The 14198-nt window shown below is 45.3% G+C and overlaps 1 protein-coding gene across 4 annotated transcripts in view; it reads left to right on the top strand.

The window, feature by feature from the left end:
* The window catches only part of LOC119386548 (RNA-binding motif, single-stranded-interacting protein 1), an 89575-nt gene that overhangs the window by 48057 nt on the left and 27320 nt on the right, over positions 1–14198 (top strand). For all 4 annotated transcript variants that reach the window (XM_049413169.1, XM_049413168.1, XM_049413167.1 and 1 more), the window contains exons 5-6: positions 225–322; positions 9334–9371. In XM_049413169.1, coding sequence (XP_049269126.1) covers positions 225–322; positions 9334–9371 — 136 coding nt within the window. The remainder of the gene's footprint in view (positions 1–224; positions 323–9333; positions 9372–14198) is intronic.

Below are 14198 nucleotides of genomic sequence, written 5' to 3'. Positions count from 1 at the left end.
GGACAGCAAGACAGTGTCACTGTGTACTCCTTTCATAATTGTTGACGCACTCACAAGCATCCTTCCAATTGGTGTTTTATTTTTCCGGCTGGTTGCTGAAACACGTGTCTGTGAGCATGAATGAAGCGTTTGGGGGGTGTTGATAATGCGTCTTTTAGCATTGAATGCTCACTTTAACAGTACTGCAGAATGTGTACTTCATGTTCTGCCTGTGCTTCATGCAGGGTCCAAGGAGCCACTACTGGTCAAATTTGCAGATGGTGGTAACAAAAAGCGCACACTGTACAAGAACCACGAGCATCGCATGTGGCGTGACGGAGAGGTCAGTACTTATCTTGTTCAATCTGTATACCATCATCCTAGTATGCTACCAGTACGCAGCTTTAACTCTTTCCTTACCACGGGGAAATTGGCCTATTTTTGTATGTTGCAACTAGGAATTTTCTGTGCCGTTGCTACTAGGTTTACAGTGCCATGCAATACATCAAAATAAAGACAAATGAACGTACTTTTGAATGTTGTTTATCTTAAAACAATAGAAAAAACTTATTTGGCCAAGAAAATTCCTATACAAAAAAAAAATCAAAATTTTTCAAAAAATTTTTTAGGAAGGAAGCCACATCTCCAACAAAACATTTTTTTGAGAAATTCCGAAATATACAAAATGTTTATTAATCACAGGGCAACATTATTTAGAGAAATGGCTAAAATCGATAAAGCTGTCTTTGAGTTACAAAAAAATTACTTGATGCATAGCGAAATAGTGAAGTTCTGAGTTGGTCCTAGCCAAGATTTTTTTTTTTCAAGAAATAAACTTTTACAGCACAATATTACATACCAAAATGCAAGTACTAAATGTAGAGTTTGAAAGGTACATTCGACGAAAGAAATGGCAGATATAAATATATAACAAAAATTGACAAACACAAATAATTAAGTACGTTCACAACAAACGTCATAATAATAGACTTATATCTTCAGAGTAAAAAATTATGGAAAAATTATGAGAGATGCAAAATATTTAAAACAGCGTAGTGGAGTAGGAGTGAAAAAACGAATGTTTTAGCTCAAGAACTTCTCGAGCTATAAATTGTTCACTCAGGGAGATCAGTGTGCCAGGCACCAAAACAGTTCGTTCGCCGTTCGTTTCGGGATCCGAAACATGCAGCGTGGCCAGGAGCGCGGTAAAACGCTGCCTTGCCATGACTTTTGGTGGAAGAAGTCCCGAAAGCAATTTAGTCGTACTCCAGTACAAATTTAGACGCGGAAGTTCTAATATCCCCATGTACATCGGGAGTCCAATAAACTTCACCATCTCCTCTGGCGTCACCTCCTTCCACGATCCGTCTTTCTCACTGTATGTCGGCTTTTCAAGTATGTGGGCCCACGCATACTTGAAAAGCATACCTCCGCCATGAAGAAGAGGCGGAAAAAATCCAGCGCTCTCGTCAGCCGATGTGAGTTACTGCGGAGTGTCATGTCGAGGTCTATGTCCAGATGCGCGCGTCCCTCTGGGGTCGGAAGTCCACGTGTCTTTGTGCTGGAGGCACCACGACATGCCCAAGTGAAGTAGACACGCTAAAGATAATAATAATAATATGTGGGACACATACAGAGCAAGTCAGCCGGCTCCAGAACACTACAAACAAAAGTGAAAGTGAAAACGAAACTTGCTCGCGACTAACAGCTGACGTTTCCGGCTGATCTGGTGAAATTTCTTCATCGGAGCTGAAATCCGACGTCACCACATCGTTGTCTGATTCATCACTGCTCGAGAAGTCCAAAAGATTGCTCGTCGAAGCGCCGGCATCGAGCGAAATTGCTTTTTTCCAAGCGCGCGTCGTTTCGGATGTCAACACCATCGCGCGGCTCACGTGCGCTTCAACCTTTGAACGCGCGCGCCCTTTAAAAATCGCCGCCTCGCGGTAAAAATGCAAACCGTGCAGAAACAGCAATTCTAGTGTGTGTACAATCGTCTAGATGGCGCTTCATGTCGAAGCGCACGGCGGTTGTTGAAAAATAGCGGCGTGAAATCATCGTTCACCGGTGAACGATGCCTAGTGGCGTGGTAAGGAAAGAGTTAAAGGCTCTGATCTCATTTATGCAACAAGAACTGGCATATCAAGCATATAGCTCGTTTGGCTGGTTTTATTTATTTATTTTCGGCTTGACCTGCAGGCTATTTCGGCGAAAGGTGAAAATGACAGAGATTGCTTTGGTCTCACATTATCAACTGCTGCTTTGGCAACGGTTATACAGTAAAAGCTAGTTAATCTGACCCTCTGTTATTTAGGAACATCTGATAATTCGGACATCTTCTCTTGTCCTGGCAAGCATGTGTATTGTTTAATGGCATCAAACTCTCGTTACTTTGGTCATATTTGGCCTCAACCCGTTTAATTCAAGTGATCCTCGCAGCGTCGAGCATGAACTGCCGCACAGGCACCTGCACAGTCATTAGTGACTAGGGTCAAATCTGCGACAAGCACTAGTTTCGTTTTCGTCGTGTGCCTTTAGATCTACGAAGACACCATCCATGACTGTGCATTAGCGAGCCAGGTTTATTCATCGGCAGATGTTGCTCTGGGCAGTTTCGTTTCAACTCTGGACACAGGCCGCCCATGCGTGCCTTCAGAACTGCGTGGACACTATGATCATGTCTTCAGCTACCACGGTTTCATACAGAGGGGATGCGGCCCTCAGTAGCTTCATTTTGACTTTGGCAATGTACGTGCAATGTTGCAAAACACAAACATGGTGGAAGCTGTTGAAGAAGAGCTTCAGGCATGGTCCGCATGCTGGCATAAAACTCCCTCGCTAGATTGTGATGGATGAATGATCAATTGCTGGCTATTTTTGTGGCGAAAAAATTGTCACGTGCACATGGTGGTGTTGGTATGTAATCAGGGATGGGTGAAGGGCACGTTTCAGGCTAAGAGACAGGTGCCTTGAGCCGCGGTCACATTGTGGACGAAGTCGTAAATGACGAAAACTGCAGCTTTTAAACTGCTCTTACGCAAAATAAGTGCTGGATTTACATGTTAATCAATAAAATGCATTGATGTAATCGACACCTGTTTATTGTTTTCTTGATACTCTCGATAATTCGTCATTGGGTTAATTCGGAGAATTTTTCTGGTCACGTGAAATCCGAATGAACTAGCTTTTACATGTGAATGTGGTTACTTCTATAATGTGTTGCTCAGCTTTACTGGTTTGATCGCATTTTTGCCTCAAGTAGTGGTACATTAAATGTATTGCTTATTTCACAGCACATTCGATAACCAACCGTATTTTTAATTGTTCGTTTCTTGCAATTTACATTATATCTTTCGTAATAAGTATTAATATGTGTGAGACACTTTGGCAATGCTTTGAACTCCGGGAATTGTATGGTATATTTTGCCATCTCCTTTTAAAACACTAATAGCTGGTCCAAACGTATCATTTTTCCTGCTTCGAAACACTTATGGCTGCTGGAAAACAGTACATTTTTGGCTCTGAAGTCTGCTCCAAAAAGTAAAGGGTCACTTCCTTCACTTCGTTAGATAATAGCATGTTGTACAGCAGTGGGATAAACTGTATGCAACTTATCAGCTGGCATGCTGAACTGCAGACATTGGCATGTGTGCAGCTGTCGGGGTACTGCGCAGTACGATGCAGCGGCTGGTTGCAGGAAACCTTTAGTACAGTGCCACACCATTAGTGATTGGCTTTTGTTTTTGTGTACTGACAGGACCACCGTCAGATTATAATTACACAGGTGAATAAGTGGAGATAATTTGTAACGTAAGAGAAACTATTTTTGTGACTCCTATATATGCAATCAAACTCTGTTATGATGAACTTCAGTTTAACAAAATCCAGAATGTAAGGAACTACAGATGAGTCTGCTCATAACACTGTTCAAGTGCCATTGAAATTTTGTTATAACCAGGTCATGGCGCTCAACGGGAAAGGGAGGCTTTATGTGGAGAAAGCTGGGAAACGGGCTGTATTCTGTAAACACACACCGCACATAATCTCAGATGGACACGTCTGCTTGCATTTTTTTTTCTTTCCCATCATTTTGGGTGTTCCTTTATACCCAGGAGTCAAACTGAACTGTTATAACAAAAAAAAAGTTCTCAATGAAGTGGCTGCTCACTGTTGTATCCACTATATTGTTTAAATTGGTATTGTTATAAGATGCTTTTGAGTACAGTTTGAGTGCATTGTCTTTTGTGACTTGCCCCGGGCAAGTTACTCTGGCGTAGGAGTTCTTATCGCTGGATGGCTGGCTTGCAAGTAGAGTTAGCCCATCGTTCCTACGTGAAGGTGTGCAATTAAAAAGGACTACACAGACACAACCCGCACGCTTTGACAGGAGAGGTGTGATACCCAGCAAGAGAGGTGTGATACCCTGTGGACAAAGATGCTCTCAAGGTCATGAAGACCTGCTGTTCTTTGTGCAACTTCTCTTGCTTATCTCGGGGCAACACTGTGATAAAGAGAGAAGCTTTTCTGTCAGCAAGGAGTGACTTTTTGAGAATTTGCTGTGAAAATATAGCACATAGAGTGGTGCACGATGCTGTCTTGGCGACAAATCAGAAATTACCGAGATGGTGAAGACAGTTTGCAGTGCCTGCACATCTACAAAGAGCAGCAAAGAGACAGGAAGCATCAAAGTATTGGATAAGAATAGAGCGGCAACGCAAATTAAAGGGCCAATAAGAAGGCTTCGACATTTTTTTAAATCTCCCAAACAAGCTTGCCAATTCGTGCAGACAGCCGCAGCGATCATATTTTGTGAATAGCATAGCGCTGTGCGCCGTGCAGACGCTCCATTTTGAAGAACAATTCCCACGCCCCTCTTCAGCGCCTGTACAATCCTCCTCGTACATTATGTTGCACTGGCTTCGTTCGTTGGTCCTCTGCACTACAAAACAGCAACTTGGCCCTGTGGTGATGTGCGGTTTTGGCCACACATTTACCGTGCTTCTTCAACTGCGCTGGTTGAGTGACCCGAGTGCCGCTATGACACGAGCGACACGTGGAGGAAGTCTTGCTTGGTCGTTGCCTGCGTGCTGATGACGAATTCGCCGATGTCGTGTTACGTTGCTGAAGTGGGCGAAGTGACGGCAGCAGGCTATGCCTGCCTCTCTTGGCTGTCGAGAAGGGCGGGAAGGCCGAGTAAGAGACCGAAAGCAGTCGAAGTGAGTTGTTCTATACCCTGTAACTTCCTTATTACAGCACGTATTCACAAAATTCTTGCGGCAGCATGTTCACATCATACAAGTGTGCAGTTATCACTTCATCATACATTTTGGACCGCGGAGTTGTTTACTGGCCCTTCAAAGAGCTATAGGGAAAGAAAAAGCAAATGGTGCTCATTCAAGCGCAAGACGAAGTTTTTATCTTTCATAAAGAAACAAACGCTGTCAAAGTGTAGTGCAGAGAACAAGGGCAATTCCATTAAATATCTTCTGTGCCCTTCGCTCAATTTTTTATCTCTTCATGACCCGTTTTTACAAAATGCGGCGATTCCACTTCTGCGCCAACTGCACCAAAGTGCATCAAACTGAATTAACAGTGCCATTCTGATAATATCGACGAACATTGCGCCAAACTCTGCCTGAGTCTCAGGTTTGGGGCGTCTTATCACCGGCAATCGCACCGCTGGCAGGTCATAACATGTGCAACTTGATCTGGGGCCGCCGAAGTGATAACCACGGAGCAAGAATTATTCCGCTGAATAAACAGCACTCGAGCGTGCGCCCTAGTAAACCACGATTCCATGCACGGTGCTGACACACCTTCAGTTGTGCAAGTCGGCTGGATGGCAAAGCGCGCTCTCCGCAGATGCTCTTGATGTCCAGGCCAATCGTTAGCATGAAAGTGTGGCGGCGATTCATTGGTGGACGTCGTCTGTCCCAGAAACACCGCTGACACCTAGTTTCAAGCATTGCACGGCACATAATTAAAGGAATGTTCAGTAATAACCACACGCATGCCACTAAAATGTCTTTCACTGCGGTGTCTGGACATCACAAAACTGGGAACGCTAGCAACGGATATATGGAACAGTGTCAAATTTTCCGTTCTTCACGTCCATGTAAGAGCATGTGAACGATAGGACCGCGTTTGCACTTTTTCGTACCATATTTACTCGATTGTAACGCGCCCTCGATTGTAACGCGCACCCGTTTTCCGCGACCAAAAAAAAAAAAAAAGGTAGTACATCGATTGTAACGCGCATCCATTTTTCGTGAGAGAAAAGAACAAAAAAAAGTCCGTAGGAGTCAAACATCGCACATTCAGAAGAACAAGTATTTGGGTTTTAAAGAAATAAAGTTTCAAAAAAGTAAAACACAAAATCAAAAAGCGGGCCTTGCCGCTAAAACTGTCACCACTACGGCGGCGATACGAGTCGCGTAATGGATCAGTCCTCGTCGCTGTCGGACAACTCCTTGTCGCTGTCAACACTCTTCGATTTCGGGAAACCGGGCCTGCTTTGGTCCACTGAAACCTTTTCGTGAAGCTTTGCTGTAAAAATCTTCTGCTTCTGTTTGCGCCAGTCTCGCACGCACGTTTCGGGAACTCCGAACGACCGCGATGCGGCCCGATTTCCGTCAGTCTCTCTGCACATGTAATAACTATTCTTTTAAATGCGACATCGTGGTACACTCGTCGAGTATTTGGAGTCGGCACTTCCATGCCGCCGATGCGAACGCAGAACGGGATGACAATCTCCTCAGCACACGTACGAACTGAAAAAATGGCAGAAATGGCCAAGGCGCGTAGGAGGCAGCCATTTTGAAATGTCGATGGCAATACGATAACCGAGTTTTTTTTTTTTTTTCGGTACTCTATTCTAACGCGCATGCGATTTTTGGACTCGTTTCTCCGGAAAAAAGGTGCGCGTTAGATTCGAGTAAATACGGTAATTCCTTCCGCCAGCACATCCGGGTTTGTAATTGCTCTTGCGGTAAATAACCCCTAAAGGGCCCTGCCCTTTCGAGCTCGTGAGGGCTAAGGTCCCAATTAGAATTTTTGCCTGCTTCTTTAAAAATGTCATCTCATTATTAATGGGCACGCCTCCTGGTCGGAGCAGCCACAATTCGGTTTTAATATGCGCAGCTGTGAGTAGCGGGCCTGTTGCCGACGGCCCTGGTGTCTGAATATTCGCCCACTGTGAAGTCGCTACGCCATGTTACACGTCCGCCTCTCGCCTTTCAGATTCAATAGCTGACGGTAAAAAAAAAAAAAGAAAAGGACCACAGTTTCGCTTAAGGGCAAAGCGATGAATGCCATACCAACATTATGTATTGTTATACGAAGTAAGGCTAGCAGCTAACTGTTTTGGATTCAATCTTGCGTGACTCAACAAAACAATTGGTTTAAGGGCATATGGCCGCTCCAGGGACTGAAGCAGTTTTTGTTCTGTCAGTTATCTAAACATGAAGTAGGCATTTAGAGCACAGCAAGTTTACGAGCCGACTGCCCATGCCTCGTGATAGCATGCGCACCAGGGACTGTGCCCTTCAAACGGCACAGCCCCTCCTCCCCTCCCCTTCCCTGGTGTCCCTTCATGCTCCATACGAAAGACAGGAGGAGCAATTCCTCTCTCTTTGATGAGCAATCGATGGCACGCCTCGCATGCGGGTTGATTTATCGCATGCACCCTTCACACAATGGAGACAGCCAGGTCGTTTCATCTCCGCTTCAGCTGCATTTGTCGCCAGTGCTCGCGAGCTTTTACACGCGGTTAGAACATACAATACATGGGGTGATGTTATCAATTTGCAGTTTGTGCGGAAAATGATGGCAATATCGACGGCAAAAACCTGCCGAGAGTGTCCATATAATTGATATAGCAATAAAAAAAAGGAGCTATTCTATTGTCTGTGGTGGATGACCAGCGGAGCTGTTTAGCGCACGGCACAGAAGTGACATGGTGGAGGCCATTTCAGTATGTAAGGCCAGGTTGTGAACAGCCAGACTGTCAACGTTGAATAGACCTTATTAATGCAAAAGCCTTAGATGCCTCATCAAACGCGAAAATTGACCGTCTGCTTCAGCGGCGCCAACACGAGCGATGCAAAAAATCATCTCATGATGACGTCATCATGATGTCATAGATGCCAACGTCATACACCGTGACGTCACATGACGACGTCATCACGACATAGTCGCTTTGCACTGCCTCCGGGATCGGTGCGCTGATCATGGAGGCAGTGCAAAACCAGGTGAAGTGCAGAAAGCTTTCAGAGGGTTGGGAGAGGATGAATACATCGAGTGAGAAGAAAATGGCTTTCGCCTTTAAGTCGTCTTAGGCGAATGCATAAAGGACCCTGAGGGTGTTTCTTTTTTCTTTCGCGGCTCCCGAGAGGGCACTAGGGGGTTTTGAGGCGTACAAACAGAATGTACTAGCCATATACAGCTTTGCTGTGAAAGAAGAACCAAGTTTGTTCTACCATGTAGACCCCTGTTGAATGCATTTTCAGAAACTTTAGCAGAAGCTCGACTTGAAGCGAATCTCCATCTTCCAGGCAACCCTGTGCATGAGCAAACGATAGTCTAGAGAATGCTTCAGCACAGAGAGGGCTCACAGAGAGGCAAGGGAGTGTCTGAGGCTTTTTGAGGTTAGCTAAGTAACATCATGGTGCGCCCAGCAATGTAATCGATTGAGAAGAAAAATAACCTGGCTTTCGCATTGGAGTATTCTTAGGAGAATGCATTAGGGACAGTGTGACTCTAGCATTGAGCTTGCACTGTTGTATGTGTCAGCGTTTGTCTGCCACATCGGCTGATAACCACATAGATGTATTTAGAGTGTTATTTCATAAAGTAGAATTTTAATGAACCAGTAGTCTATTCATTTGCTAGTGTTGAAAATAATCGCTGAGGAGGCCCTTATTTTTGCATTATCGAATGAAATATGGAGGGCTCCTGACATGATTTTCTCCATGAGATTTGCAACGAATCGAAATATTTCTAGCCTTCATAAGAGCCCAATAACAATTATTCAGGTGCTTGAATGTAAATGCAACTTGCTTCCCCAGTGTACTCCAAGATGTGAAATTAGCTGCTCCAGAGTGCTCCTAGATAGAAATTTTTGCTGCTCCAACGTGCTCCAAAATGAAAATATTGCTTCTCCAGAAATTGCTCCAACTCAGAAGTCCACGGTAGCATCACTGAAAATGGCGTCCATTGCCTCGGTCAGGGATTTTGAGCTAAAATGGTCGGTGAGGACATGGAAAAGTCGGGGAATTTTATTTATGCAATGTTGCTAGACACCCTGCTACTGCTCACTTGACCTGTGTGTGACTGCTTTCTCTCTTTTTAATGCAGGGACTGCCATACGAGCAAGGGGCGCTCTCGCAGAATGGGTGAGTACTTCCAAATTTGGCCTTAGAAAGGGTCCTCACACGTAGTCACATGAGTTACGATGCCACAAATCCACCTGCACAAAATTCTCGAAGGTGGCGCTGCCCGGCAGAACTCTGCTGATGCTTTAAGGTACACAGTCATCAGCTTATCAACAGGCGAAATCTTCATCTCACCTCCTTTCATATCACTGCCAGCTGCAGGTTCACCGAGACTACATCTCCAAACCAAACGATTGACAATGGCCTCTGGATTAAGGGTGGGGTAAACGAGTCATCTTTGTTTTAGCCTTGTATCTGAACAACTGTTCCATATTACAGCAAAGCTGTCTTTAGTCTATGCTGTGCGTCGTGGTCGTAGTAGTCATGCAAGTCACTTGACCAGAGGGCAGACTTGTACTCACACAGAAAATAAGTAACCAATTACAATTACTTCTTTTGAAGTATGAATGATTACAGGGGTCATTTACAGCCCCAGAAGAGTAACTGAGCAATTACAGAAATATTAACAATTACTTCTGTGTTACTTTCCTTCAAAATTTTATTGCCGTAACACAATAACACAAGTTTACTCAAACTACAACGAATTACTGTGGCTTGCATGGTAGAGCAAAGGCTGGAGGCTTGTGTGAAGGCTGGGAATGTTACTGTGGCTTCTGTGATGTAGTGTTACATTTTGTTGACTTTCAACAGGAGTTGTCTTTCAACGTTGTCGTCGTTGATTATTCTCTGTTTCCTCGTTAAGAGGTCAGCTGCTACACTGAACACTCTCTTATTGCATGTGCTTGAGGGAAGGACAGTATTATAATATAGGAACACCTTGCGAGCCAGCTCGTAGTTGCGCAGTGCTTCGACGCTCTAGTGTCCGTGTCCTCCATGAAGCATCGCGCTTCACTGTTGCTGGCGCTCGGGTAAAGTGCTGCAGGTAAGGCCAATGAAAAGATGAAAAAACAGGCTCTGTAGGGGACCCCCCATCTGACAGGACGGGGAGTCCCTGCAGAGCGGTTGCATATTTTTCGGGATGAGAACTGCCGTAGAAAACTGGTTACAACTTGATTTTGGAAAAAAAAGTAATTGATTACCCATAAGCAGTTACGAGAAAACGTACTTGAATTATCCAGAACATTGCAGTTTCGAAAAAGTAATGTAATATATTACAAAATTACAAGAAAATGTATTTGATTACAAGTAATGGATTACTTGTAACGCGTTACATACGGGTGAGGGGGTGAATGAAGGAATAACTCAAACAAAGCGTTAATGATGATGATGGTACAAAATACTGGGAAATGAATTTTCACTTTCATTAGTTACATTAATTAGAGATTGCATTAATTGTATAAACCAAGGTAAGTTACCTGGTCATGTAAAACGGTCATATGCAGCTCAGACCACTTATAATGTAGCATAACACCTAAGCGCCGAAACAAGGACAGAGGGAGGTGATGACAACACAAGCGCATCACCTCCCTCTGTCCTTGTTTGCGTGCGCTTAAGTGTTCTGCTATGCAAAACAAGCTAGCCCAAAAATCAGTGTTCTTGCACTTATAACGTACCATATTTACTTGCATAATTTGTGCACTTTTTTTTTCTCGCGAATTTGGATCTCCGAAGAGGGGGGTGCGCAAATTACGCGGAGATATTGCAAACACATCCGAAATAAGGCACGATATATAGTTCTAATGCACACAGTGTACACATTTTTAAAAATAAATAAATTATAGCGCAAACGAAGAGTACTTGTTTAACAAAATTAACATGTACTTTTAACCAGCCAGGTCCAGTCATGCACGATCTAGTCAGAATCACTGGTTGATAAGTCCGACTGAGAATTATCGCCGCGGCCGCTGTCACCACCCTCCCAAAGCGCATCGTCCTCGGTTCCATCGAGTGCGTTCGACAGCCCTGTCTTCTTGAAGCTCTTCTTGACAATGCTGGGAGAAACGAGGTCCCACGGCACGGCGATACCGGTGGACCGGTATCGGCTCTTGCACACATTTGAAAAGGTATTTTTCAACGGCAGGAAACTTTCCTTTGCTTCGGTCCACGAGACGTTCTCCTTCCCGGTCTTGTGAACGAGTGAACTCTTCTGCTTTATCCAGTCTCATGCACACTGAATCTCATGCACACTGAAGTGCTTGGCGGTGGCACGGTTCCCGTGCCACCGCCAACTCTATAACAGCAAGCTTGAATTTCGTCGTATAGTTAATGTAGCCCAGCGCAAGAGAACAGCGAAAATGCGAATGGCTAATGGCCAAACCCAAATTTCCGAAATCAACCAAGGCTGCGCTGCAGTGCGGACATGGCGCAGAAGAACGAGGGGCAGCGAGGGGAAAATGTGGCACACGATTGGCCCTCGCACGCCTCCAATGCAGAAAATAGTCCGTGCTGTGCCATGTCATGTGCGTGCATTCTCACGGAGGGAGAACGCAGCAGTTCCGACAACCCGTGAACAGGTTTGGGTGTTTGGGGGTTTCTGGAGAATAGAACGAAGTAATCGGAAGAAGTGACTTCGCACTCGCAAGCCCGTCTTGTGTATGACTTCGCTCACCTGCTCGGGGAGGTGCGTGGCCGTCCAAAGTCTCTCTGTGCGCGTGCGCCGGCGAGCTGGCTTGGGCAGGATGGGGAGCGCAAAATATGCAAATAAATATTTTTTTTTTTTAGTAAAGCTGGCTAAATATTACGAGTGCGCAAATTATGTGGGTAAACATGGTAATTGCTTATAGTGCGGGACCACCTACAATGCTGCATGGACCATGGTGAAATAATGGCCACAGCTCTAAGCATTGGCTTCACAGTGCATAAGCATTTTTTTACAGTGGCACATGGCAAGGAAGTGCAGTCATCCCTGATAAGCAATAGGTTGACAGTCTGCGGAAAATATTTTTTCGCTCGAAGTACAGTTGAGAGCGGTGAAATTCGGTAGGGCATGAGTGCAGTCACATGGTTTCATTTCATATTTCACGAGCTTTCTTGATTTGCCGGAAAAAATCATTAGTAGCGCATAGGTCGCTACAAAAGATAGGATCGGTCGTTTTGGAATTCACTCTACAACGTAAGGAAATGCACGTGGCCCTAAACTGAATATAAAAGATTTAGCATAATTAATCTTAGTTAATTTACTATTTAAGCACAATATAAAAACACCCTAACAAGTCCCACGCGATGGCAAACCACATGTCATTGGTTTCATTCAGTTGCGGTAAAGCACTTTTCAAAAATTCTTGGTTCTAGTTAAGCAGGGGTGACACAGCTGCGCATATTGTGCATTTTTGATACAATTCTGGTTTTCCTGTGCCAAGCTGCTTCAAAAGCATGAAAATCCCAAAAATTGCGCCGAACTGCTCCAAAACAGCCTCAAAAGCCAGAATTTCGATGCCCACGTCAGCTTCGTTGGGAAAAAAGGCCGAGTGGACAAAATGATTTTCCAAGTTGTGCCTGTATCAGCGCCTAGGATACCAAGAAAATGAGACGTTCGTAAAACACGTAGACGTGCCCAACCGTGTTTCTATGCACCTTTCTATTGAGGGCTCCCATGATGCCGTCATAACTTCCTCTGGGTTTACAAATATGCGTGGCGCCCCAAAAATGTTCTGCCGTGCCCCGAGCGTTCTGCTGTTTCTTGCTACATTGTGTCTTCTGGCGCTATCAAGTGGCATGCGTAGCGGAATGGCTCCCAGGTTCTTCCTTGTGCGTAGCGTGTTCCTCCGGTCGCAATGGTTGTCGCGTCGACGCTGCTGCGTGTGGTCACTTACGCGCGCGTTTGCTGTGGGAGTGTTTGTACCATTACGACCCATACCGTGCAAGGGCGAGGCGTCACCCTTGTTGCATCAACGCGGCGACAACTAGCTTCCTGCATGCGGCGCGTCTCCGTGATGCTCTGGCGGTTTTTCAAGCCGAAGCCAGCAGCGGACTGATGCGAATCGCCTTTGTGTCATTCCCCAATAAAAGCATGCAGCACGCTTACAACAGCACTATGCTCGCAGTACCGTACGTGATAGTTAGTGCGAGATAGTTTTATGAGATAGTCAATGCAGCAAGGTATCTTGGCGCCTGCGCCACGCTCTCGAAGGCGGTCCCGCACGAGGGGCAGTGAACAGCGGTAGCGCGCCTTTATTCTCCCCTGTTCAAAGCGTGCAGTAGGTTTGACGCTACGCCAACTGTACGGCTGAGCTGAAGGCGCTTATTGTGATGTCCTCCTCACAAACACTGACCTACAGGAAGCTCTGGAGAAGCTTGAAAAGCTAAATAAGCAGGTCTACAAAAAGATCAGTTTCACCGCACGTGAAGCAATGAATGCGATAGCATCAAATTGTAATATTATACAAGGTAAGGCTGGCAGCAAACTAACACTTATGGATCCGATCTCACGTAACTACAAAACGCTGGTGTAAAAGAATACGGCTGCTCAAAAGAGAGAAGTGTTGAGACCACAACACTTGAACTGTCTGTGATGCCAGCCGAGATAGCGCGCGCGCGCGCCAGCGATTGCAACCACACCCCTAAAGTCAAAAAGTCCACAGTTGCTTCTCGAGCGGATCCCCCCCCCCTCGCGTTCCTTCGTGCTTCTTCAAGATGGGCGGCGCATTTCCTCTCTGCATGAGTAGCAGCCAACGGCAGGCCTGGCATGCGGTGTTATGTTACTGCATGCACCCTCCCGTGCAACAGCGATAAGTCGGCTCTTTTCATCTCTGCCTCAGCCGCGTTCATCGCCCTCGCTCATGCACTTTTACTCAAGGGTAAAACATATGATGTACGGGGGATGCTATTGATTTGGACTTTATAAAGAACATGTCTGCGATGCCCACGGCAAAAACCTGTTCAGAATGT

This window comes from Rhipicephalus sanguineus, chromosome 3, assembly GCF_013339695.2.
Source record: "Rhipicephalus sanguineus isolate Rsan-2018 chromosome 3, BIME_Rsan_1.4, whole genome shotgun sequence".
Taxonomy (NCBI): domain Eukaryota; kingdom Metazoa; phylum Arthropoda; class Arachnida; order Ixodida; family Ixodidae; genus Rhipicephalus; species Rhipicephalus sanguineus.
The sequence above is the reverse complement of the archived record's forward strand: the minus strand, read 5'-3'. Positions and strand labels throughout refer to the sequence as shown.